Below are 27350 nucleotides of genomic sequence, written 5' to 3'. Positions count from 1 at the left end.
CAGTAGTTCTAAATAACAAACAATTTGCTGGCTTTCATTTTTTTAAATTTACTTTCTTCAGTTGTGTTCAATAGCCGTCTCGATGATAACAGAAAATTTGTTCAGCAATCTGTGACTTCAAAAACATGAATTTAAAAGTGCTTGTGCTTTACCACTTACTGTAATGATGTAGAAATTTTAAAATAATCATTAAATGTTCAAATGAAAATAAAGCAATTTATTCATGGAACACCTATGTACACAATAAACTTAACTTGATTTGAACGTTTAAATGACAACTAAACTTAATCTTAATTTGGACACTTTGACCATGATGAGGGTTATATGTTGCACACCAAATATGTAAAGGAATGCAGACTCCTATTTTTTTAAAGTAAGCTCTTTTAAAAAATATGCACCAAGACATGAAAAAATTATATTTGAAATATAAAATATTTAATAATTTAGAAAATCTTACAGGAGGCAATATTTGTGCAAGATTTTTGAGATGCATTCTGTGTACATAGTTGTGGTGTCCATTTAAATGTTATTTTGCCAAATATATATATATATATATATATACATGTGTTCATTTAATATAATTTATTTTTATTATAATATTATATTTTGTTTAATAGTAATCTGCTCCTAATTTCTTTATATTCTTATATAAGTCCCTGTGAAGAATGTAAGGGTTTCTGAGCTATTCAGAGGTAGTTTGAAACGCATATACTTAAGTAAAAGATGGCAATTGTGGAGATCAACCATAAAATAAGGACTGCTGCTTTGTTTTAAATTAGAGATCCTGAGACCACTTTTTCATGTTATAGAAGAAATCCATTTAAGGAAGAATAAAGTTCACTTAATTGGATTAACTAAGGTGTTGTACCGTGTTAGCCATTATGAATGAAGTTAGAAGTCAAGCAAAATGACACCTTTTATTGGCTAACTAAAAAGATTACAATATACAAGCTTTCAAGGTAACTCAGGCCCCTTCTTCAGGCACATTGGATTAACTAAGAACATTTGAAAGCTTTTGACTTCAGTCTTCTAACCTAAGTGAACCTGAGGAACAGTTCACACTTTATGATTGAAAGGTTTACAAGCTTGAGAAAATAATTCCTGCAACAGAAATGCAGTACTTAGTTATTTCAAGCCATTTACAAATGATTTTATACAGAAGATGTTTTCATATAGTAAAATACATCGCTAAATCTAGAAATAGTGTGCATGTTAGCTTCTTGACTTTGATTTGTTAAAAATGTGGTACATTTTTGTCTTATATTGTGTGATGATAATTGCAGGATCAAGAAAAAACAGAAAAAGTGGCTAAGAGAATTGCTGTTGTTGAGGAAGTAGAAAACAACTGCAAACTTCTCAATGAAATGCTGATCAGCTACAAAAAGTGCAACATCTCTGAAAGTGATAGACAAATTATAAAGGTAATGACATTATACAGAGAGGTATTTAATGACTTTTAAAATGAAATAATAACACTTTTATTAATGTTTTTAAATGTAAGTAGACTTTAGTAGTGATTAAATATTACTATATAGTAATAGTACTATGTGACCATAATTCATGGGTAGGTTAGAAATTAAATTTGCTGTAGACCAGGGCTGATGTACAGTGTAGTGTTTGAGCTGAGTATTGTACCATGCCAAGTTCAACATCCAGCGCTGCCGCAAGTGGCAGATATTCCAGCAGCTCCGTGTATGACTTTAATAAAGTATCTATCTATCTATCTATCTGTCTATCTGTCTATCTATCTATCTATCTATCTGTCTATCTATCTGTCTATCTGTCTGTCTGTCTGTCTGTCTGTCTGTCTATCTGTCTGTCTGTCTATCTATCTATCTATGTCTTTATTTTATTAAACTGATCTTTCTTACTCAATAGAAGTTATATATTGTTAATTAGTAGTGCCTTGTGCCTTGTGCCCTGTGTTGGCTGGGATTGGCTCCAGCAGACCCCTGTGACCCTGTAGTTAGTATATAGCGGGTTGGATAATGAATGGATAATTAGTAGTGTCAGTCATAAATCTGTTAAAACTTTGTGCTATATGTACTACTGTATATGCATTTTACTATTTTCATTTAATAATAACAACTAATAAGGTTTCACTTTTGCCTGGCACAAATCCAGCTGATGCAAAGAATTTATTATAATGAAGTGAAGAATAGCCGGAGCTCAAAGGCTAATGGAATTTACCTTATCTGTTTTAAAATAGATTTTTTTTATTGTATTCAGGGACTTTATGACAGGTGTGAAAAGCTGAGGCCAACCCTTTTCAGACTAGCAAGTGACACAGTGGATGATGACCAAGCCCTAGGTAAAGGCACATTTTATGAATAATTTATTTTGCAGCTATACATACTGTACTTGTGTTTGAATGCTGGTAGTCAAAAGTTCTTAGAGACATTATTTAGAATAAGAAGACAATTTTCAAGTGTAAATAACTTTCAGACTTATTTTACCCATAGTATCATAACTAAAACCTTTTCAACTTATCTGTTCTTTTTCTATTTTTTTGATACTTTATTAAACCAAGCTAAATTTTAAAATAAACTAATTTTTTATTTGTATGTAAATATTTTTTTTAAATTATAGCTAATTAAAAAAACAAGCCTAAATACACAGGATTTGTGAAATGTTCAAGGACTTGAATTACACTTTATTCTTGAGCTAAGAATATATATGTTAAAATAAAAATAGACTGTGCAGGTTTAGTGGAAAGATGGCTAGAAGGAAATGCCTGTTGACATTATCAGCATGCTTTATATGAACCTTTGAGCAAGATGGCACTGTACATTTTTATAGTTTTGTGTCTTTATTTTTGTACCCAGCTGAGATTCTTCAAGCAAATGATAAATTAACTTTTGCAATTAACACATACCAAGAAGTTGTTGGCAGAGAAAAACTAAATGGAAACAATTTAAGTGATAATTCCAAAACTAAAGGTAATTACTGTGTATATTGGTGTGTGTATGTGAGCACATACTGTACATTGCTTGTATTTTTTTGCTTGATATCTGAGAGACAGTTACCAGGTTACTCAGTATAACAAAATAGACAATTACATTATATTTTAGAGTTCAGGTTTTGGAAAAAAATTATAGTAAAGTTGGAGTCAGTGGTCTAAGTGCAGTTCATTATTAGAAATTTGCAGTGTATTTTTGCAGTGTAATACAGTATGTGTCAATTCCAGCTTCCAAGGTAGTGTAAAATGAATGTAGTTCAATAAAATTTTCAAATTGCTTATTAGAGAAAATAGTTATTGTTGAATAACTTTAGTAAAATTAACATTCTGCTAGAGTTTTATAGTTTTATCTGTGATAAACTTTTATCAGTGTACAGTTTCTTTTTTGTGAGAGTGCCAACAATTCAGGTATAATTTTCTGGTCTTTCAGATTTTAATAACATATGGCCTTTTATGTTTATTCAGTTTAATTATCTTTTAACATATTTTTTGACCTAGTAGATCAGTTGTACTGTGACATTGAACATTTTGCTTGAGTATAGAAGTATAGAACATTTTTCATTTGACCTGTACTTGTAATTTTCTATATATTTCAACTTGTTTGCAATAGTTGTCAGTGCCAAATTATTAATTGAAGGTGATAACTGAAGCTGATATTTCTAAATGATTGGTTTCTCATTTAAAGCAAGATTCAAAATTTAAATAACTGCACTGTTACTGCAATTAATGAAAAACTGTACTTTAATACATAACAATTTTGGTTATTACTAACATCAGTCTCTTTCTACATAGTATTTACTATAAACTGTGCCCAGATGTCTATCTATCTATCTATCTATCTATCTATCTATCTATCTATCTATCTATCTATCTATCTATCTATCTATCTATCTATCTGACAATACACTTGATCTGTACCAGGAACACATTACTCCATTTAGTTACAAAGTCAGGAAGTACCAGTAATTATTATTTTAAGTGTTCACACCACTCTGTATAAATACTATGAATATATAACGGGTTGGATAATGGATGGATGAACACTGAAGGATGGGAGGACTGAACCTGAGTACTGGTTTATTGTATTAAAACTTTAATTATGGAATTTATTCATTCAATGATCTCTTAGTAGTAAATGTTCACAGTATTTGGGAAGTGGACCTCATCATTATGTGGGCTGAAGGAAAAAGATTTAAAGTACCACTGGCAGGGCGATCTTTCTAGAATATCATTATAATTATTGTTATTTCTAATTTTCATTTACAGTGTTAGAATAGTTTCTTTCCTTCTGAGAAATATGAATACTTAATGAAAATGCACTTATAAGTTCCAATTTATTTTTTATATGTTCTGCCACATTTAGATCCTCCGAGTCCATGTGGTATCAAAAGCTATCATCTCATAGATTTATCCAGTGTGGAATCAACATTCAGTAACACAATGGGGCAAACAGTCTCAAATCCCTACTCCACAACAGAAGAACATGTGACCTCTGCCTCACTCTTGGATGAAGATCTTATGTCACTTGGTTTGTAATTGTTATGTTTCTGTGTTTTACTCTGGTGACATTGAATAATGTCTATGAACCTTGAGGTGTGTCTGATCATTGTTTCAAATTTCAGTGGTTAAATTACTAAGTGCAGTTTAAGTGGTAGAATTTAACCCAAATCTTAAATAACACTATATCAACTGATCTGTGACACTATTTTTAGTGAAGTGCACAAAGTTGTTTATAAGATATAATATAGTATGATACTTTCACAAGTGGCTTAAATTTGTAGTGAACTTGATAGATTGTATACACATTGATAGAATGTATACACAAGTCGATTAAAATGTCATTTTAATGCCCTATCACAAAGAATGACATCTGGTTTTATTTCCTTGCTGAGAATTATCTTTTTGTGTAGGGATATGATTTGTAGATAGTTTCATTACACAATTCCCGTGAGTATTATGTGCAAGAAGCAGTATGTAATCCTTGGCTGCTTTTAGGTGAATCACTTTTAATGACTAACAATTTAGCTACTTCAGCAAACTTATTGCAGATGCATTTAGCACATTTAAATGCATTTAAGTCTTGTGTATATAAGGTACAATGCACCTGTTACAACTGCTTTCCAGTAGTAGATAAGTTTAATAAATTAATTTAATCCATAATGCTCACAACAGCAAAAGTAAAATGAAAAATGTAGCATACAGCCTCTGCAAACCCAAACAGACTCTGTTATTGAGCAAATTGAGGCATTATAGTTTTGTCATCCAATCCTTTATTTCACCAATGTGATCATCACTGCAAATACAGTAGTGGAGAATGCTGTCTGTTCTAAGTATTGATGCTTATTTACATATTGCATATATTTCTTTATTAAAATATTTTTATTAAAAAAAGAACAACAAGGTTTCTTCTTTTGGTAGCCTGAGATACAAATAATCTTGCTATTTTAACTTTGCAATCAAATTTCAAAAGCGTTTTTGTACCCAATAATGTAGAAGCTGTTTACTTAATTAAAAAAAATGTAACAAAAAATGCTTTGTATTATCTTGTAATAAAGGAAACATGTTTATTGCCTGTTTGCTGTGGTGCATGCAATAAAGGTGTGGTCAGGGTCAGGCGTTTTATAATTATATTGTTCTGCTTTTTATACAGCTGGCGCATGTTGTTGAGCTTTGTGAAAAATTCCACAAATCATACTTTTCTCTTGAAGAGTTTAAGGATTCTTTTAAAGAGACTAGTGAAGTCCTATAGCAGATCTAATGTGTAGCAACAGTTATCTATTAGAGCACTGGAGAAGTAACCCTTCTAGTACTCGATTAAAGGTTTTTGTAATTTTATAGACTAGTAGTCTAATTGGAGATTGTGCAATATGGTCTTTTGTCATGCTTATCATGTTACATGTCATTTTCAGGATTGAATGATCCTTTGGCACTGCCACCTTTGCAGAGGATACCTGGATCAGAGTCATTTGATTTAGATCTGGTAAGGTGTACTTATATACGTTGTCACAAGAATGACACAAAGACATTGCGAATATTATTAATATTTCCTGGCTGCAAAAATGCTTATCACGAACAGACATATTATCACAACTGAGTCCAAAACAGAACTGATATACTGAAGGCAAGATGGTGGTTTTATAGTCCAGTAAGGGAAGTGATGTCATCAGATCCAGAACCGGAAGTGACATCACTGGCTGTCCCAGAAACAGGCGGGATTTCCCGAGAATGGTCTGCAAGGGATTGAGAGAGAGAATTAGTACTGTTCACCACCCCCTGGCTGGGCGTGTAATTACATTTATTCAGGCCCTTTAGTTGTCTCCTAAACACGCATGTGTGACAGAGCTGCCCCCCTTCCTCCTCCCCCCCCCTCTCACCCAGAACCGTCGGGTTTGGCAATCTGCACTGAGAGGTCGTGAATGCGAGAGAGGGCATCGGCATTGGTATGGAGTGAGCTCTTCTGATGAACAAGCGAGAACTTATAAGATTGCAGATCAAGGAACCACCTAGTGACTCGAGGGTTAGAATCCTTGTGCAGGGCCATCAACTGTAAAGGTGCATGATCCATGACAAGTCTAAACTCCCGACCAAGAAGGTAGTACCTCAACTGTGTAATCGCCCACTTAATCGCAAGAGCCTCTCACTCCACTGCTGCATACCTGGTCTACCGATCCAGCAGTTTCTGGCTTAGGAACATGACGGGGTGTACAGAACTGTCAACGCTTTGGCTCAACACTGCTCATAGCTCTGTGTCCGAAGCGTCTGTCTAGAGGATAAAAGGAAGTGAAAAGTCAGACGCTTTCAAAACAGGTGCTGACGTCAAATCACTGAATGCAGCTTCTGCCATATCGGTCCATACCACAATGTTGGGAGCCCTCTTCTTTGTTAAATCACTCAAGGGTGCAGCTCTCTCCAAAAACCGTTGTACAAACCGGAGGTAGTACCCGTCTAAACCAAGAAATGCTTGGACATGCCGCTTGGTTCGCAGAAGGAGCCATTTCAAAATCGCATCTATTTTAGACCACTGTGGCATCACAGTACTACGACCCACTAGGTACCCCAAATATTTGGCTTCTTCAAACCCAAAAAAACATTTTTAATACTGCTTGGACGTGCTGTAGGTGTTCCTTCCAGGTGCTGGAATAGATGACGACGTTATCTAGGTAGGCAGCACTATATGTGTTATGGGGGCAGAGCACTTTGTCCACCAGACGCTGGAAAGTTGCAGAAGCCCTGTGTAACCTGAATGGAAGGACACAATACTGTCATTGTCCACTAGGGGTGCTAAATGCAGTCTTAGCCTATGTGGAGTCCATTAAAGGAACCGGCCAGTACCCCTTGGTCATGTCAAGTGTGGTCAATTATTCTGGCTGTCCAGGCCTCTCAAGGAGGTCGTCCACTCGAGGCATAGGATAAGCATCAAATTGGGAGACCTGATTAAGTCGACAGAAGTCATTGCAAAACCTCCAACGGGTAAGCCTTCGGGCTTACTAACCAAGACTATTGGACTGGATCAGGGACTATAACTTTCCTTTATGACTCCTAAGTCCAGCATGCACTTGATTTGAAGCTCCACTTCAGCTTTCTTTGCCTCAGGAAGACGATAGAGGCGCTCTCGGACTATAACCCAGGTTCGGTCACAATGTCGTGGGCAATCAGAGAGGTCCTTCTGGGTTTTTTGTCTACCAACTCCGGGATGGACGAGATAACTGCTTCAAGCTCTCGCCTCTGTCGGGGATTCAAGTTAGATCCAAAGTTAATTGTGTTGGCCTGAACAAAGAATGAGCGGGGCATGGTTTCAGCAGATTCACATGATAAACCTGCTCCCTTAGCCAGCAATTGGGTTGTTTCACCAAATAGTCAACGAGCCCTTTCTTCTGTTTAACTTCGTATGGTCCTTGCTGATGGGCAAGTAGTTTAGAATGGGAGGTGGGAACCAACACCATGACCCAATCCTCCGGTTGGAACTCCCGCAGCGTTGTGCCACGGTCATAATGGTGGGCCTGTGCTGCTTGCGCATCCTCCATGTGACTTTTTAGTATATGTCGAATTTTCTCAAATCTATCGCGTAAGTGAACAATATACTCCAAAACATTAGTTGAGGGAAGAGCCTCTCCTTCCCAACCTTCTTTCAAAATGTCCAGTATACCACTTGGTTGTCGTCCGTTTAACAATTCAAATGGTGAGAACCACGTTGAGGCTTGAGGGACTTCCCTGTAGGCAGAGTACGAGGGGGAGGAGTCGATCCCAATTCCTTCCATCTCTGCTGACCACCTTGCGAAGCATCTATTTGAGAGTCTGGTTAAAACTCTCCACTAGACCGTCAGTTTTAGGTTGATATACTGTGGTCCTCAAGTGCTTTACCTTGAGTAACTTGGGCGTTTCCCTGAACGTCTACGAGGTAAACGGTGTCCCCTGGTCTGTAAGGACTTCTTTAGGGATGCCAGCTCACGCAAAGACCAGCGATGGCTTTGGAAGTGGCTGAGTGCAACGGAACAGCTTCTGGATACCGGGTCACATAATCCACGAGGACTAATATATACTTATGTCCTTGGGCCGAGGGCTCTAGTGGTCCCAGTATATTGATCCCTATTCTTTCGAATGGGACATCAATCAAGGGAAGGGGAACGAGAGGAGCACGGTCCCTTCTAGGAATTTGCCACAGCTGACACTCTGGACAAAAGATACAGAAGCGGCGAACCTCCTCGTTAATTCCCGGCCAGTAAAATTGGAGCTTGATATGCTCCAGTGTTTTCTCGGCACCCAGGTGGCCTCCTAGGAGGTGGGTTTTCGCTAACTCATAAACCTGCTGCCGGAAGGTTCGTGGAATCAGCAGCAACTTCCGTCCCTCCCCTTCGTGTTCACTGACTCGATATAATAAATCATTCTCAATCACAAAGTGGGGGCCCTGTGGCATGGGCTGATGGGTATCTTGACCGTTGACTAGAATGACTGCATTCTTTGCAAACGTAAGGGAATCATCATTCCATTGTTCCCTTTTAAACAAGGCCGGCGTTTGTCTAAACTGAAAACTTAGATCTGAGAGACGGTCCGGTCTGACTTCAAGGGCCAGGGAGTCATCCTACTCCAATGAGACACGGATTGATGACGTAGCTGTCTGCGACAGTCCAGTTACTTCCCCCTCCTCCTCTTGGCCTCCCATAATCTCTTCCCGTCAGCTGGGTACATGGTGTGGAGACAACCTGCAACGGATTATTCCTGTCTGTTACTAGGCCTGAATTAGGTTTGGGGTTGGCCAGTACTTCACCGCTTTTACTATCAGTCCAGTCCTGCTCAAGAATCACAGCGAAAGGTGGATTTGGGAGGACCGCAACGGTGAGTTTTTTAACTGATCCTCCCTGGCTGATGAAACATCAGGCAGATTTAGAACCGGATGTCTCTGTGTACACAGGTTAAACTGGTCTTTACTTTCAACCACTGTCATGGCAGTACATACCGGCAATCAATAATAGAGATGTTGCTGCCGGAATTGAAGAGGGCTTCAACCTTAAATCCGTTAACAACGACCACTCCCATATGAGCCAATGACAGGGTGTTTGAAAGTACACACGATCCACCACCCCCCTCCACCTGCATGCCGCCTCGCTCCCAGGAAAAGGCTGTGGCCGCGGATTCGGGGACTCCGGTGCAAACTCCGGTTTATGCTGAGGGGGCAGATTAGGAGGGACGTAATCTCCGTAAATCCGCTAAAGGACCTTTCTGTTCTCCCAAATTGTGAGGCCGTCCTAGCTGTTTCCATGAGCTTGATGAGCTTGTACATAGAGGTAAATTCTCCCCAGACTGGCTGGGTGAAATGGGTGGGAAGGTTGCTCATTAACCATCCCGCCACCATTTCCCAAAAAGCATCAGCCTGCTCTTGGGGGGATCACTCACGATCCAGCTTCCACGCCTGCAGGATCCTCACCTGCTGGTGTGGGGAAGCCCCGTTTTGTTCCAGGGCCATGGCCCTGCGGGGAGGACAGCTCTCTCCTCCAAGAGAGTATAATAAGTCCCTGTCACTTCCCCCACAGAGACCAGTCCACTTTTGTATGTCCCATCGACACTCTCATTCCTTGTATTAAGTGGCACGGAACTAGACAAAGGGAGCAAAGTGTGCACCGGTTCTTTCCGAAATCTGGGACGAACCCCCCCCCACCAGGAAACTTGGTCCCAGTACTCTCCCACCTGGTCATGATTTAGGTCCTGTCCCATTCTCTTCAGGGTTTCTTTCATCCTGCCGGCTTCGCCACTGTCACAAGAGCAACACAAAGACATTGCGAAGGTTTGGGGCAGCCACCCATATAATATTTCCAGGCTGCAAAAATGCTTATCACGAACAGACATGTTCACACAACTGAGTCCAAAACAGAACTGATATTGTGAATGCAAGATGGCAGTTTTATAGGCCAGTAAGGGAAGTGATGTCATCAGGTCCGGAACTGGAAGTGACGTCGCTGGCTGCCCCAGAAACAGGCAGGATTTCCCGGAAATGGTCTGCAAGGGATTGAGAGAGAGATTTAGTAAACTTCGCCACCTCCTGGCCTGGCGTGGAATTATATTCATTCAAGCCCTTTAGTTGTCTCCTGAACACGCGTCTGTGACAATGTGTTAGATGTTTAAGTTTTGGGTGCATTTATATAACTTTATATTGTATATTTTTTACTTGAATTGTTTATCTGTGATAAAAGTGTTAGGAAGAGTAATCTGTTTTGATGATTTAATGCTTCTTGCAATTATTGCAGCATAGTGTATCATTAACCTGTCCCTATTGAGGTCAAGACTTTTTCACCATTGAAGAAGCATTAGAAATCTTTGCAAACATTTTGTTGGCAATCCATTTGCCCTCAGTGGATATTTGAAGGCTTAAATATAACTCATTATTCAATATGTACATTAAAGTATTGCTATGGAATATTACTTTTTATAACGATTAATTTTAACACTGTAGAAAATGTGATGAAGCAGAATTTCACATTTAACTGCAAAGTGTTTAATGAGGGTAATATCCAATGCACAAAACAATTTTTTTTTTCAGTTATCTTGTCATTGTCAATCTTTTGTATCATATTTCCACTTTCTATAAGAATATAGAGCAGAAGAAACTGACTGCTGGATCTGGGAGCTGCATAAGATTGGATCCTTTGGAGACAAGCAGAACCTCCTTGTTGCACTGCAGTGAAATATCATTTACCCAACAGAATAAAAGGTAGGATAATAAGCAACCTGGTACATACTATAAAAGGATCATTTGCAAATTTATGTTTATACTAGATCCATTAAAACCGCCACAGACTAAGATGTTTATTGATGAAGATAAAAGGAATTTTTTGTGATAGACAATGTTTAAATCAGCCATCGAGGACTTCCATGGCTGCATGTGGTTCTTCCAAACAATTTCATAATCAGTGATCATTTTTATTTTTCTACTAAATTCTGAAATATTTATATTTTTTCCAAAACTTGAAATGTATAAGTTCCCTTTGTCTTTTCATTGTAATTCCTCCTTTGAGTTTTCTCCCTCAATTGTATCCAAACACTGACAACACTGAATGCTAAAGGGGAAAAATTACTTCAGTGCTGTATTTATCTACAGTATCTGCACATTAGTAACACATGTTTCTTAATAAGCAGACAAGTGAAAATGGCAGCGAAGTAATTGCCTCACTGTAACATTCAACATTGTTTCCACCCGTGGCTGCTGTGCTCACTGCAAATCATCAGTATTTGAAAATAATTAAGGGAGCAAACTCTATAAAAAAGGGTAAATTAAAAAGAAAACTGTCAAAGAACCATACACATTTAAAGCTTTGACCAATTATAAAAATTGTTATCTATGGATTTTCTGGATGTGTGTTGAGGCCAAAAAGCTAAGAATAATACACTGAACATGAAATTTGTTAGTTTGTTTCTTGAGAACGAGAAGTCAAGACCACTGATTTAAATGATGCATGAGTGTTTGTATATGGTATTTTGTACTAATGTTTATACACTTTTTTTAAGCTTCTAGCATCAATTATGCACTTAAATTTAAACCCACTATACACAGCTGCTTGAAAGTGTGAACCTTTGTTGTGGGTCCATAAATATTAATTTGAAACCAGTTCATACTTAAATAAAAGACATTTCGAATGGATTAACGTCAGGACTTTGACTTGGCCATTCCATAACATTAACTTTATTCTTCTTTAACCATTCTTTGGTAGAACGACTTGTGTGCTTAGGGTCGTTGTCTTGCTGCATGACCCACCTTCTCTTGAGATTCAGTTCATGGACGGATGTCCTGACATTTTCCTTTAGAATTCTCTGATATAATTCAGAATCCAGATGCAGCACAACAGGCCCAAACCATGATACTACCACCACCATGTTTCACAAATGGGATAAGGTTCTTATGCTGGAATGCAGTGTTTTCCTTTCTCCAAACATAACGCTTTTCATTTAAACCAAAAAATTCTATTTTGGTCTCATCCGTCCACAAAACATTCTCCCAGTAGCCTTCTGGTTTGTCCACGTGATCTTTAGCAAACTGCAGACGAGCAGCAATGTTTTTTTTGGAGAGCAGTGGCTTTCTTCCTGCAACCCTGCCATGCACACCATTGTTGTTCAGTGTTCTTCTGATGGTGAATATGAACATTAGCCAATGTGAGAGAGGCCTTCAGTTGCTTAGATGTTACCCTGGGGTCCTTTGTGACCTTGCCGACTATTACACGCCTTGCTCTTGGAGTGATCTTTGTTGGTCGACCACTCCTGGGGAGGGTAACAATGGTCTTGAATTTCCTCCATTTGTACACAATCTGTCTGACTGTGCATTGGTGGAATCCAAACTCTTTAGAGATGGTTTTGTAACCTTTTCCAGCCAGATGAGCATCAACAACTCTTTTTCTGAGGTCCTCAGAAATCTCCTTTTTTGGTGCTATGATACACTTCCACAAACATGTGTTGTGAAGAGCAGACTTTGATAGATCCTGTTCTTTAAATAACACAGGGTGCCTGCTCACACCGGATTGTCATCCCATTGACTGAAAACACCTGACTTGAATTTCACCTTCAAACTAACTGCTAATCCTAGAGGTTCACATACTTTTGCCACTCACAAATATGTAATATTCGATCATTTTCCTCAATAAATAAATTACCAAGTATAATATTTTTGTGTCATTTGTTTAACTGGTTTCTCTTTATCTACTTTTAGGACTTGAGTGAAAATCTGATGATGTTTTAGGTCATATTTATGCAGAAATCTAGAAAATTCTAAAGGGATCACAAACTTTCAAGCGCAATTGTAAAGAAACGTACATATGTACTTTTGAATAATACACATAAAATTGAGTACTGTATTTTCATTATACAGTTAAAGAAAAGTACATGCATAATTCAATGTCGATTTACTTGCCTTTTTAGCCCACTCTTGCAGTCCAGATCATGTTACGCCCTGGATCATTCTCTTCTGTCCTCATCAAGTCAGAAACAAGCTGGAAATTCATCTTGTGCACTTTCAACTGACATTTTACTGTCTGATATTTTTGTTTCACTGGATTCAGTAAAACCAAGTAAGTGAACAATCCCATGTCACTTTTATTTCTAACAATTTACTAAACTCGTCTGTTTTCTCCATTAAGGATGTTTGCAATAGAAATTCCAAAAACAAAAAATGCTATTTTAAATATTTGCATCAGTCCTCCAATTTCAGTTAAGCATTGCAGCATGCAGGAACTACACCTTAACAGAACATTATTCCATATCATGGCACACTTCATCACACATTCAAGTCATTTTATTCCACAGTTAACACGTTATAAAAAAAACTAATTTATATAGAGACGGAGCATGTTAACACTTTCCCAGATGGTTTTTAAACAAGGGTCTAAATGATATTAGGTGACAACACTGTTTGTGGTGCCACTTTTTTCTCTGTTAACATCATATGTTTTGATCAATTAAAATGCCTTATGTAGTATGATCACTAATAGTTCATATGTATTTTATAAGATACAGGAGAATAAAATTACTATGAAATATTTACATTTATCTGCCACTGGTGCTGTTAAAATTTTAATCTTACACCAAAATGTAACTTTACTGAATTGTTTCTGTACGTTTATGAAGTATTTGTGGTTTAAGCTCTGCTTAGTTTCCTGAGACCGCAGACCACATTTTGCATGAAAAAACAATAAACATCCTGAGCTAAATGAAGCTTGTTGATTATAAGACATGTTTTATTTTTATACCTTTAAATTATTTATTTATTATGTTATTAACATTCAGTCTTTTAAGGTCTATTATAGAAAGTGGCAAGATACTAACTTGAATATAGCAAGAGGTGAAAGGGTATGGAATACTATCTATCAGCTCATTTATAACCAAGAACGCAAAATCAATCAATCAATCAATCACAGTCATTCATTTCACATATATTATGCATTGACTGTTTTGCTTTTTTTGTTTATTCATAAAAATAATTATAGTGCACTGATTTAAAAACTATCCTGGCCACGGTTTTTATTAATTTTATTGGTATGCTCATTTGAATTTAATGTCAGCACATCTATCTCATTTAAAATTGTCCAAAATGTTTCCAGGGCAACATGCAACGTTTGCAATCAAGCTCCAGCCTCACTGGGGTAATATGTTTTGGGTGTACACCAAATGAACATCATTCTGGACCAAAATCTTTAAATGCCTATCAGATAGTGTTGGTGTCACAACCACTCCTAATCCTTTAACAAATATGTTTGTTGCACACCCAGATGGGCTTAAAGTAGAGAAGGACCAACAAACTGTAATTGCCTGTACTTCACTGATAGCACATAGGCTTATCTTGCTCAGCTGGAAGAATCCTAGCCCACCTCTATTTGATGGGTAACTAATGTTGTATACTATTTGAAATGGGGAAAAAATCTAATTCTCACTTAGAGTAAACTGTTTTAAAGCCTGGCTTGATCTAATCAATAACCTTTTTAGAATAAGCTTTTATATTGTGGGAAAAGAATTCTCTCCCCTGTCTTCTGCTCTTAAACTTTTACTCTGGCTGTTGGCCTTCCTCTCTTTCTCTTGGGTTGGGGTTGAATTGAATATAGTTTTGTTAAGTTTGACTTGTTTGTATGGAATGTTGTTTGCTTTTAATAAATTTAATAAAAAAAAAAACTTTGCTTTTAATTAAAAAAATATTAACTTTTGTCTATAATATTAGTTACATAATTTATCTGATTTTTTCACATAAATACCTTCTTATGTAGTAGTTGCACATCCATATCTTGTTTATAATATATCTGATTTGGCTTTTAGGTTGTTTAAGCCTTTTTTTATGAAAAATTCCTTCATTATGCTGTCCTGACTTTTGTCAAAGTATCAGATCTGCATGGTATTTACCAATAAATGACACAGGAGTCCTATTTCATCCTAAGGATTCCTATCCGTGTAAAATCCAAAGGCTTTGTTTGACAAAAAGTAAGCCCCCAGTGCTGATGTTTTTCTATGATTTTTCACATAACCCACCCACATTGTAACACAGCTTTTATAACCTTTGGAATCAGAGGTATTGTTTCGGGCTAATTCACATAAGGACATTTATTAGAATTTTTTATTATTTTTTGAAAATGTATAGAGGTAAATGTACTTTGTACCTCTTTTACTATACCTATTGATTTAATACAATATTTTATAAAAAGTGAGTAGTAGCTATTTCCTGCATTGAATTTTAATGTTGTTATGGGTTTAGATTGCAACTTAAAATGCATCTGACAAAGTCTCATTCAAAAGATCTGTTTTTTCTTGAGTGTGTTATTTTAATTTCCATTTCCTAATTGGCATGTGTATGACAGACATATTTAGTGATACCCAGCCGGTAACATCAGATATGCTAATAGAACAGACTGCAAGCAGGAGACAGCAGAAATGAAGCAGTGGTGCACTGTTCATGTTTTTAAAACTATTTGGGGGTCTCCATAATTTATATGAGTATAAAATACAGTACTGTCAATGATATGGAGGGGCAGAGAAGCCTATTGTACAATCAACGATACAAACATTTTCTTTCCTATTGCACAGTAGTCTTTTACTTTAAAGTTAATTGTATATAGTTTCATAAATGTCTACTCCGAACACCTGCAATGGAAGTGTCCCTTTGTGGTAGGACAATGATTTTTTGAGTCATGTCATAACCAATGTTTGAAATTAAAACAAACTGCATTTTTATTTAATTTGTGTTCAACATTATCACAAAAGGATACAGAAGACTGTATTGTTTAAAGGAGTAATATTTATTAATGTAGTCCTTGGAAGAGTAGCTTTATAGTTCCTACTGTGGACCATTCAATTCAGTTTTATTCAGTTTATTTTTGTATAGCACTCAACACAGAGTGCTGTGACAAGTTCCCATGCAAAACGTAAATACAAACTTTACAAATTACTGATTATGTAATGAGTATGCATAAAGGCACAGATGTGTTTATAAACAGATGGGAAAACAAAGTAGTTTGAAACTGTTAAATATAAATTGATCCTAGCAATATATGTCCAATCAACATCAATTGTTGAACTAAGGTCAGTTAACAAACAAGCAGAGAAAAACAAAAACTCCAGTCAACCGTATCCCTGGAGAAAATAAACCTCTGGATGGCTTGTGGCCAATTCTAGAAAAATTCAAAGAGAAATTTAGAAACTCCTTGGGCATTCTATAGTAGAGTATGTGCTGTGCCATTTAATCTGATGAAAGAATCTTTCCATCCATTGGTTCCAAAGCTACCAGTATTTCAAGTGTCTTTTTCATGGACAGGAAAACATTTTGGCTGTAGTGAAGTGGCATTAAGTGCCACAGCAGGATACTAAGGAGAGAAACAGAATAGAGGAGGGCTAGTTATGGTTCATAGTTATTTTAATGCTTATATTTTTGTATAAAGGTTTAACAAAGAGAGATGTGATATGTACAGCTACTCATCATTTCTAATCAGTGTGCGGTAGACTAAAATAGTGAATCTTCAGCTTGGATTTAAAAGCTGAGACTGAGGGAGCATCTCTTATATAAGCAGACAGGACATTCCACAGCTTCGGAGCCTAATAAAAGCTACACTGAAAAAAAAATGTGATGATTCACACTTAATATTTTCAATCTGAACCAATATAATTCTTTTTAGCTTATTGATTCCACAATTTTAAGTTGAGGCAAATCATTTTAGAGCAGTTGGGTGCAATGCACTTGCTTTATACTGAAGTAAATCTATTTTTTAAGTTGTTCTTCTTTTTTGGCAATTGGAAAGACATAACGCTGGAAAGTTCGACCGGAAGAATATACAAACGGCCCCTCGCACACAGCACATGAACAACCTAAAATATTAAGTTAAATGAAATAGGATTTTTACGTTTTTTCCCTCCACCATAACTTAATTTGGTACAAACAATTTTTTTTTACTTTGATTGAGATCTGACACCAAATATTTCAAGCTGCAACACTAAATGGCTAATCTTAAGTTGCTTGAAAGAGAAAATTTACGTTGAATGAACAACATCAATGTTATACTTTTTTCAGTGTACTCCTCCTAATTTTACTTTGTTAATCCTTGGAATCTACTTGTTGAGTTTTGCACCTGAAGTTTGATGGAAGAAGAATATATACTACAAATCCATCCTTTCCTGAAACTTTGCAAAAATAATCTGGTATTATCTACTATACAGTACAGTATTATAAAATTCTACTGTCTTTGTGTGTGTGTGTGTCTGGTCCCTGTGAGCAATCTGGTTGGTCAGTTTGACTTTGGTGACATGATTGACAGAGAAGGTGCTGGGCAAGAGATGCTGAGGCACACGAGGAGGAGTCAAGGTTTTTGAGGCACAGTGAGAGTCGCTTTCAAAGATGGAGAGTATCTGCAAGAATACAAATGATTTTTTTAATAATGGGTAGCGTGAGCCCATCTGACAGACTCTGAGAAGCAGGCTTTATGGGAACACGTTCGAGAGAATGAGCATTAGAGGTTCAGACACACATGAATACTGAGGAGTGCAAGTAAGGTACACATAGGACTAGAGATATGAAACTTTTTTTAATTTATTATTCGTCTTCTACAGGTAATATGTCTAGGTGTAAATCTTTATCTTGAATAAGAGAGTACCTCTTTTCATAACAAATAATACAATACCATACATTTTGAATATTCCGGCCACAGCTGTGCAGCAGATATTAAAGTGTTTCTACTTCGCCACCAAGTTTGTCTCCAAGCTAGAATTCCTTTCATGTGAGTGTTACTTCCACACATTTCCATTAGTTTCCTCTCTCAATCTAAAGACAAACAATCACATCATTGGTTGGCAGTGAATGACCCTGGGTTAAGTGCATGTACATGTCTTTCATTGTTCTCTGCAGTACACTTGTGCTCTATCTAGGGTTACTTCTTGCTTTGGGCTTTTTTTTGCTGTGCTTAATCCTGAATTGAAAGTAAATACCTGGATTCACAGATTATTTATTTACACTAAGTGTTTTTCATCTTGAGACCATTAAATAAAAATATAGCTGGGAAATGTGTATATTTGAAAACCTAACTTTTGAGTACTTCAAAGCATTAAGCACTTGAGAGCATATATACTTACTTATATGCAAATACCTTATTGTGCATTTTCTTCCTGCAGGTAATATTCAGCCAATTACAGCGTATGATAAAAATGGTTTTAGAGTCATGCTGCACCTTGCTAAAGATCCCCCACCTGGGAGGCCTGACGTGCTAGTAATTGTAATTTCCATGCTGAGCACTTCTCCTCTTCCAGTGAAGAATATTTTATTTCAGGCAGCTGTGCCAAAGGTAAGAGCTTTAGTATAACACATTTACAAAACTTGCTGTTAATTTGAACAATGTTGAAAAAACTAGATCCAGAAAGCCATTTTGCCAGCAAATTTGGCTATGTCAGGTTATTTATCCATTCATCCATCCATTTTCTATGCCAGTTTATCTACTTTAGAGATACAGGAGCCACAGCCTAACATGGCTACATCATGCGTAAGGCAGCAACCAAATCTGTAAGGGAAGGCAGTCGTTTACTGGGCACACTCGTTCACACTACTAATGCACACTACTAACTCACAATTTAGAGTTGGCATATAACCTTGTGCACATATCCATACGATGTGAGAGGAAAACTGGAGTTCCTGGAGAAAAACTTGGAAGAATATAGGAAGAATTAGCAAACTTCACGTAAACAGTGAGGAGTCCAGGAAACCCACTCTTGCTTTTTCTTAAAATATGCTAACTGGATCAACTATTAAACAGCCCTTAGTCTTTGTGTACACATCTCTTGTGACTGGCCTGGAGTTCATGTCTGCTCTGCGTAGAATGGAGAGTCATTTAATAACTGTTAGATGGTCATCTGGTCAGGACTCAAGGGGTCCATCTGGCCTCTGCTATCGGTCCCATTGTTTGTAGAAACATTCAAGTTCTGGATTACACTTGACTGTATCTTGAATCTTTAGACCACTGTATTCGGTTGGTTCATGTCTTGCCTGATGCTGTGTTCAGGAAGTGGACAGATGATGGTAACTTTAACCTCTCTAAGTCTAAAAGCCCGGTGTTTGTTAAAATTTTGTAACAAGCATCTCTCTATGCCATAATGGTGATCAAAATATTATAATTGGTGTTAATAGTCAAATACAGTATATCAGAGGTATCTAATCTAATGTTTGTGATTCATTATTTTGAAAAGTATGCTTTCTTTAAAAAAATACCGGTTAGATTAAAAGCCCAACAAAGAATTTCATAATGTCTAAAATATTCTGATTTTCTAAGAATTGATTTAACCATTCAATTTTAAGGTAATACTTTATTTCAGTATTTTTTTCTGCCACAGCTGAATTTTCTTTGATAACTAAATAACATTTTCTGTTGTACAGCTCCACCATCCTACACCAACAATGAATAAATCTCCATACCCACATCACAGAAATGTAGTAGTAATAGTAGCACTGTTAGGCATACAGAAAAGAGTCAGTCAATCAACTATTATCTAACCCGCTATATCCTAACACAGGGTCAATGGGGAGTCTGCTGGAGCCAATCCCAGCCAACACAGGGCGCCAGGCAGGAAATAAACCCCGGGCAGGGCGCCAGCCCACCGCAGTGCAGAGATATTCTCAATTGTATGTCCTAGCAACATGCAATACATTTCCACTCTCTGGTGCCATGATAAACAGACTGTGTTAAAATATGTTACTGCATTTTATTTAATAGAAAGTTTGAATCGTTTCACCAAATGTACTCCATACCCCTATTTTGTTCAGTTATGCTCCTAGTTCCTGAAACCTTTTGAAGAAATTAAAATGTTCAACATAATTGACAATTTTAAATTCTTTTACATAATGAAAATTAGCATATTAAATACAGTGCAAATATTAATACATTTGCAAAAATCTCAAGTAAACTTTTTTCACGTTGTCATTATGGGGTGTTGTGTGTAGAATTCTGAGGAAAAAAATGAATTTAATCCATTTTGAAATAAGGCAGTAACATAACAAAATGTGGAAAAAGTGATGCGCTGTGAATACTTTCCAGATGCACTGTAGTACAGCTTTGTATGCCCAAGCAGAATTATTTTTCTATTCTAGGACTATTTTTCCTGGACACAAATAGAAGAACATACACAGGCTTGGACCACAATAGAAGTAAAATCCTGCAGTACTTCTTTGTATTCCCTGCTCTGCGCTCCAATAAACACACGCTATCGGCAATACACTAATAACCCAATTGTGCTCCATTCACTTAGAATCTGGAACCAATGTAGAAAGCATTTTAAGACGGAGAAGCTTCTATCTGTGGCACCTCTGCAAGAGAACCACCTCTTTCAACCTTCACAAACATATGCAGTTTTAATATCTGGAAAAAATTTGGAATTAACTTGCTTAGAGATCTTTATATAGACAACGTCTTTGCTTCCTATGAACAATTACATTCCAAATTTAACATTCCAGCTACACATTTCTTTCACTATCTTCAAATCAGGAACTTTGTTAAACAGAACCTTCCAGATTTTCCTCATCTTGCACCCTCATCCATGCTGGAAAAAAATATTGCTCAATCTCAAGGACTTAGACTCCATCTCTGCAATATATAAAATCATTTTACAATCCCTCCCTTTCAAAGATCCAAGAGGACACTGGGAAAAAGATCTCTCAATTAATATATCAGAAAAGGAGTGGAAAGTAGCAATACAGAGAATTCACTCGAGCTCCATATGCGCAAAGCATACAATTATACAACTTAAAATTATTTATCGAGCACATCTGTCTCGACTAAAACTCTCCAAAATGTATCCAGGGCATGATCCAACCTGCGACGCTGCAAACTAGTCCCAGCCTCACTAGGTCACATGTTCTGGGCCTGCACCAAATGAACATTATTCTGGACAAAAAATTTTAATTACCTTTCAGATAGCCTTGGACTCACAATCCCTCCTAACCCATTAACAGCTGTGTTTGGGCATCTTCCAGAGGGGCTTAAAGTGGAGAAAGACAAACTAATTGTGATTGCATTCACTACACTTTTGGCACGCAGACTTATTCTGATAAACTGGAAGAACCCAAACTCTCCTCTTTTAAGTCAGTGGGAAACTGATGTGTTATACTATTTGAAACTGGAAAAAATCAAATACTCAGTTAGAGGATCCGTACAGACGTTTTTCAAAACGTGGCAGGATCTAATCAGTAATATTTTAAAATAAGTTCATGAAGCATAGAGAATTTATTAATTTAGGTATGTTTAAAAGCCGTTTGGCTTGCTCTCTCTCTCAAGGGTGGGGATCGATCTGTTCTTAACTCTATTTTTCTTTTTGTAAAAACTTGATTGCTTTGTATGGAGTGCAATAAAATGAATAAAAATATTAAAAAAAAGAATTATTTTTCTCATGGACAAAAAAATCACTGCATATTAACAAACACGTGTTGAAAAGCTAATTGATATGTAGTTCCTAATAAAATAAAATCTACATTGTAGGCCATGACAATCAAGCTGCTGCCTGCTAGTGGGTCAGAACTTCCAGGTTTTAACCCTATACTTCCTCCATCTGTCATCTCTCAGATCATGCTTCTGGCCAATCCCAAGAAGGTAAGTGAATTGGTTTTCCGTACAGTGCAGATCATGTAGTTCTCTTTTTTTCTCTTGATGTTTGTATAAAATTCTACTCTTGAAATACCAACTTAAGTGTTACTACTGTAGAGATTTTGTAAGTAGCCAAAGATTAATGCTGCATACTAAAATATGTGAATTACAACTTTCTAGTGAAACGTAGGTTTTTGTGTCAAACCCAAGTAGGAAATGATACAAAAACCCACAAAATTGAGTGCCTCTGAGATGGGTGTTGTAAAAAAAAATTTTTTCTAAGCTAAAGAGAAAGTTAACTTTTTCCCGAAGTCTATAAACACAAATAATAACCGTATTTTGGCAGTTACTTGTCACATTTTATCCATGTATTCAATTAGGCCCAATTTCATTAATTTCTTTTCTCATCTGCTGGACAGAAATAAATATGGAACAAAGAAAGTGTAAAATAAAAATGCTATTGCAGATGCAATGTGTGTCAAATTAATATTTTCGCACGGCCTGCCTGAATCTGGAGTTGACCAACCAAATAAATGTGGGGTCAATGTATGACAACATATACAGCATGACTATACAATTTCTAGCCCCAGACACTTTTGGAATATTAGTATTTTATTGCAACTTTTAAAGAATAATGATCAAAGTCATTGACTAAGGAAAAATGTGAAAAGACCTTGTATTATTACAGTATTTTGCTAGGTTAATATACATACATATTATTGGATTCTTCATCTATTTTTGGTTGCAAGTGCTAGTATTTTTCTCAGTTTTTACATTGCCTCCTACAGTGCTAATATATTACATTTGGTAGACACTCATGAATATTATAAAACAATTACTTGATTAAAATCAGCTTGGAGTTAAAAGGAAATTAAAGGAAGGCAAATGTTAAAAGAGAAAAAAGAAAAACTCTTAGGTGTTAACATAATAAATTACATTGAGCAAAGGACATTTTTTTGTCTCACATAGGGGAAACATGAAGGGGATGCTGGAGTTCGGATATTACTAGGTACTCAGAAACAGAAGAGTAAGCCTTTAATAAAGATCATAAAAGTAAACCTGATAAAACTGGTCAAAGTGTTTGTAGATTTTATCATCTTTTATTCAAAAGGTTTGCTACTCCCTGCTGAAATCTGGTAGAACTTAACCTCTCACACATGAACTAGACACTCACACAGGGACAGTTTAGAATCACCTTCTAACATTGACATCTTCGCGGACATTTGAGGACAACCCATCAAGGCTCCACACAGAGAGTAGCCAAAATTAGGTTTCAAACCCAAGTCGATGGATCTGTGAGACAGCCATGCTAACCTCTGTGCTGCCATGCAAAATGTATTATTCTTCAGATATTTAGGAGTAAGAAAACAGGTTTTCAATAAATATAGTCATCCACTATAAACCGGCGGAATTGCACACAGTTTTGCTGTTATGTCTTGGTAGAGTTCTAGGGTGACTTTACTTTCTCTTTAAAACTCTTAACTACATAGACCTTAACTGAATGCTCCAAATCCCATCTATAACTTTGTATGTTTTTTCTTACCAGCCAAGCCACTGTCAGAAGTGGTGTATACTTTTTTGTGACTGCTATTGTAGTTCAAAACCTCACCATTTGTTTTACATCTGTAATCCTGGGCAATTAGATCACCAGATCAGACAGGCCAGAAAGTTGCACATTTATTAATGTATTAAATAATATGCCCAGATATATTCAGAATATGTATGAATATAGGCAAAATATTTTTAATACAACTGGGACAATATGCTACCAGGTGACTGTCTGTCTTGGCATGTTTATTGGTCTCTGGCCCAATATGGTCCAGCATAGCTCTTGCATGGAATGTCCTTCTCCATGAATGGAACAACTGAGAGGTATTTTTGGCTCTCTATCAAACCTTCATTTAAGTCCAGTCAGGTCATCCTTGACATGCCTCTTGGACAAGTGGGGGTCTGTTTAGAATTCATCTCTATCACATGACTCAGGCTAACTGGTAACTCAGTTTCTGCTTAAGAATTTCATTTCAGGCCTCCCTCAAGAAGAACAAACTTGTACCATAGCAAGAAGTGGAGAATCCAGCTTCCCTGCATTTTAAGATGAGATATTGTTCAAGATAAAAAAACATCAACCTACACTCACCTAAAGAATTATTAGGAACACCTGTTCAATTTCTCATTAATGCAATTATCTAATCAACCAATCACATGGCAGTTGCTTCAATGCATTTAGGGGTGTGGTCCTGGTCAAGACAATCTCCTGAACTCCAAACTGAATGTCAGAATGGGAAAGAAAGGTGATTTAAGCAATTTTGAGCGTGGCATGGTTGTTGGTGCCAGACGGGCTGGTCTGAGTATTTCACAATCTGCTCAGTTACTGGGATTTTCACGCACAAACATTTCTAGGGCTTACAAAGAATGGTGTGAAAAGGGAAAAACATCCAGTATGCGGCAGTCCTGTGGGCGAAAATGCCTTGTTGATGCTAGAGGTCAGAGGAGAATGGGCCGACTGATTCAAGCTGATAGAAGAGCAACTTTGACTGAAATAACCACTCGTTACAACCGAGGTATGCAGCAAAGCATTTGTGAAGCCACAACATGCACAACCTTGAGGCGGATGGGCTACAACAGCAGAAGACCCCACCGGGTACCACTCATCTCCACTACAAATAGGAAAAAGAGGCTACAATTTGCACGAGCTCACCAAAATTGGACAGTTGAAGAATGGAAAAAATGTTGCCTGGTCTGATGAGTCTCGATTTCTGTTGAGTCATTCAAATGGTAGAGTCAGAATTTGGCGTAAACAGAATGAGAACATGGATCCATCATGCCTTGTTACCACTGTGCAGGCTGGTGGTGGTGGTGTAATGGTGTGGGGGATGTTTTCTTGGCACACTTTAGGCCTCTTAGTGCCAATTGGGCATCGTTTAAATGCCACGGGCTACCTGAGCATTGTTTCTGACCATGTCCATCCCTTCATGACCACCATGTACCCATCCTCTGATGGCTACTTCCAGCAGGATAATGCACCATGTCACAAAGCTCAAATCATTTCAAATTGGTTTCTTGAACATGACAATGAGTTCACTGTACTAAAATGGCCCCCAAAGTCACCAGATCTCAACCCAATAGAGCATCTTTGGGATGTGGTGGAACAGGAGCTTCGTGCCCTGGATGTGCATCCCACAAATCTCCATCAACTGCAAGATGCTATCCTATCAATATGGGCCAACATTTCTAAAGAATGCTTTCAGCACCTTGTTGAATCAATGCCACGTAGAATTAAGGCAGTTCTGGAGGCGAAAGGGGGTCAAACACCGTATTAGTATGGTGTTCCTAATAATCCTTTAGGTGAGTGTATATGCTCTCCATTATAACTATTCATTCACCCATCCATTATCGAACCCGCTATATCCTAACATACGGGGGTCTGCTGGAGCCAATCCCAGCCAACACAGGGCACAAGGCAGGAAACAAACCCCGGGCAGGACGCCAGCCCACCACAGGGCCCATTATAACTTTGTTGAAGTCAAATGAAAGTAATACTGAATATTTTATTGTTCATTTTAAAGTGCGTTCAGGATCTGGGAAAAGAAAAATACCCATCTGTTCACATTCATTCTGCTAGAGTTTTGCGTGCTAGTGTCTTCACATCTGCACTACAGCAGCAACCTAAAATGAACACTGATGTTTTTGGAATAAATTTCATTTTTGAAGAGAGGTTGTGAGAAAATCTTAACTATGAGGTGACACCAACATCTTAGGAAAAAGTGTCATAGCAAATAAAAAGCAATGGATAGAGGGGGTGGAAAAAAAAAACTAAAAATAAATCTAGCTGACATTATTTTGACATAAAATATTGTTAACTTTTCCCAGCATTCCTGTTGCCTTCTGCCTGTTTAGTACCTGCTTCCTCCATGCAAATGATTTGTGAATCCTGACTTTTTGACCATATCCTCAAGGTACGCGTTTTTTATTTTCCTCTAGGAAAAAATACGGTTACGATACAAGCTGAACTTCACACAAGGCAGCACTGTCTTCAGTGAGTTGGGAGAGGTGGACGAGTTCCCAGCGACGAGCTCCCAGGCAAACATCTGAAGAAAAGAAAGAAAAAATGTTGAACTCTGTAGTCGGACCCTGACGGAGCTGATGCAAGGTTACTTTTGTGTGTACATGCCAAATATTAGGTCTACGTAAAATATATTTATACTGTTAAGTTATGTAAGAGGTTGAGAAATGAAAATTACTGAAATATTTATTTTCTGAAGAACTTTGAATATGGAGCATCTTGTTTTTTTTATTACAGTGTCCAGTATCAACAAAAATGCTAAAGTAATGAAGGAGTCTGTAAAGTATCTTGGTAGAAATGATTTGTCTCAGATTATCGGTGGCATTCATTACTGCAAAAAGAAAAGTATTACAGCAGCCAGACTAAACCCAAGGAAAAAGTTTAGAAAAATAAAAAGAGGGTTATAAAAATGGAACACGGTTTGGGGCATCTTGGGTAGATGTGGTCTGGTAGATCAAGCACCTTAATCCAGATAGCATGCTTAGTGCTTTTACAGTCAGTCTTAAATTATTTTTACTGAATTGCACTTTGCTTTTCAGAGCATTTAAGATTAATAGCTGCTTCTTAAACCAGCAGTAGCCATTATGGGCCTCCTTGAAATTGTGCTGCTCAGAAATCAGCAGGATTTCAAAGAAGTGTCTAAGATGAGAGGAGGTCATTTCTTAAATGCAGGGAATCCCACTCAAATGACTTCTTTATGTTTACAATACCCTACTGCTGTTGTAAAAAGTCTTCATTGATTTTATCCCAATTGTTAACATTTTGCCATTAAGAGTACACACATATCTGCATTGTACTTTGTGCTCTTAGCATCACGTAAAACTGTTGGCAAGTGGACTGAAGGCTGTCCTTCCCAGCACAGTATTATACTTAGCACAATGGTAGCATGACATTGACATGTTAGGTGCCATATGAGTAGCAAGGAACATGACATTTCTGTGTGTTGTAGAAGAAAGTGTAAAATAAAAATGCTATTGCAGATGGATTATGTGTTGAATGCATATTTTTACAAGGCCTGCCTGAATTTGGAGTTGGCTCAAAGATGGAGAATTCTAGTACAATAGACTGAGAAAATCTAATCAATCATTGAGCAGAGAAGATGGCATGGGGATCTCTGTGTGCTACTCCTTTCTAGGCTGCTCACTATTGGAGGCATCCCTTTTCAACAGTCTACCACCGTGGGACACTCTACTTATACCAGGTGACTTCTATTTATGTTATTTTTCCTTGGTCACCAAAGAAATCCATCCCGCTATATCCT

The 27350-nt window shown here is 37.2% G+C and overlaps 1 protein-coding gene across 1 annotated transcript in view; it reads left to right on the top strand.

Annotated features, from left to right (window-relative positions):
* The window catches only part of LOC120542215 (ADP-ribosylation factor-binding protein GGA1-like), a 59155-nt gene extending 32081 nt beyond the window's left edge, over positions 1-27074 (top strand). Inside the window, exons 8-17 of the mRNA XM_039774513.1 lie at positions 1284-1421; positions 2230-2311; positions 2826-2939; positions 4323-4487; positions 5869-5939; positions 11041-11162; positions 13358-13506; positions 18575-18744; positions 21922-22032; positions 26008-27074. Coding sequence (XP_039630447.1) covers positions 1284-1421; positions 2230-2311; positions 2826-2939; positions 4323-4487; positions 5869-5939; positions 11041-11162; positions 13358-13506; positions 18575-18744; positions 21922-22032; positions 26008-26118 — 1233 coding nt within the window. The 3' untranslated portion in view covers positions 26119-27074. The remainder of the gene's footprint in view (positions 1-1283; positions 1422-2229; positions 2312-2825; positions 2940-4322; positions 4488-5868; positions 5940-11040; positions 11163-13357; positions 13507-18574; positions 18745-21921; positions 22033-26007) is intronic.
* The last annotated feature ends 276 nt before the right edge of the window (positions 27075-27350 follow it).

This window comes from Polypterus senegalus, chromosome 13 (assembly GCF_016835505.1).
Source record: "Polypterus senegalus isolate Bchr_013 chromosome 13, ASM1683550v1, whole genome shotgun sequence".
Classification (NCBI taxonomy): domain Eukaryota; kingdom Metazoa; phylum Chordata; class Cladistia; order Polypteriformes; family Polypteridae; genus Polypterus; species Polypterus senegalus.
This window is presented reverse-complemented; position numbering and strand designations above follow the sequence as displayed.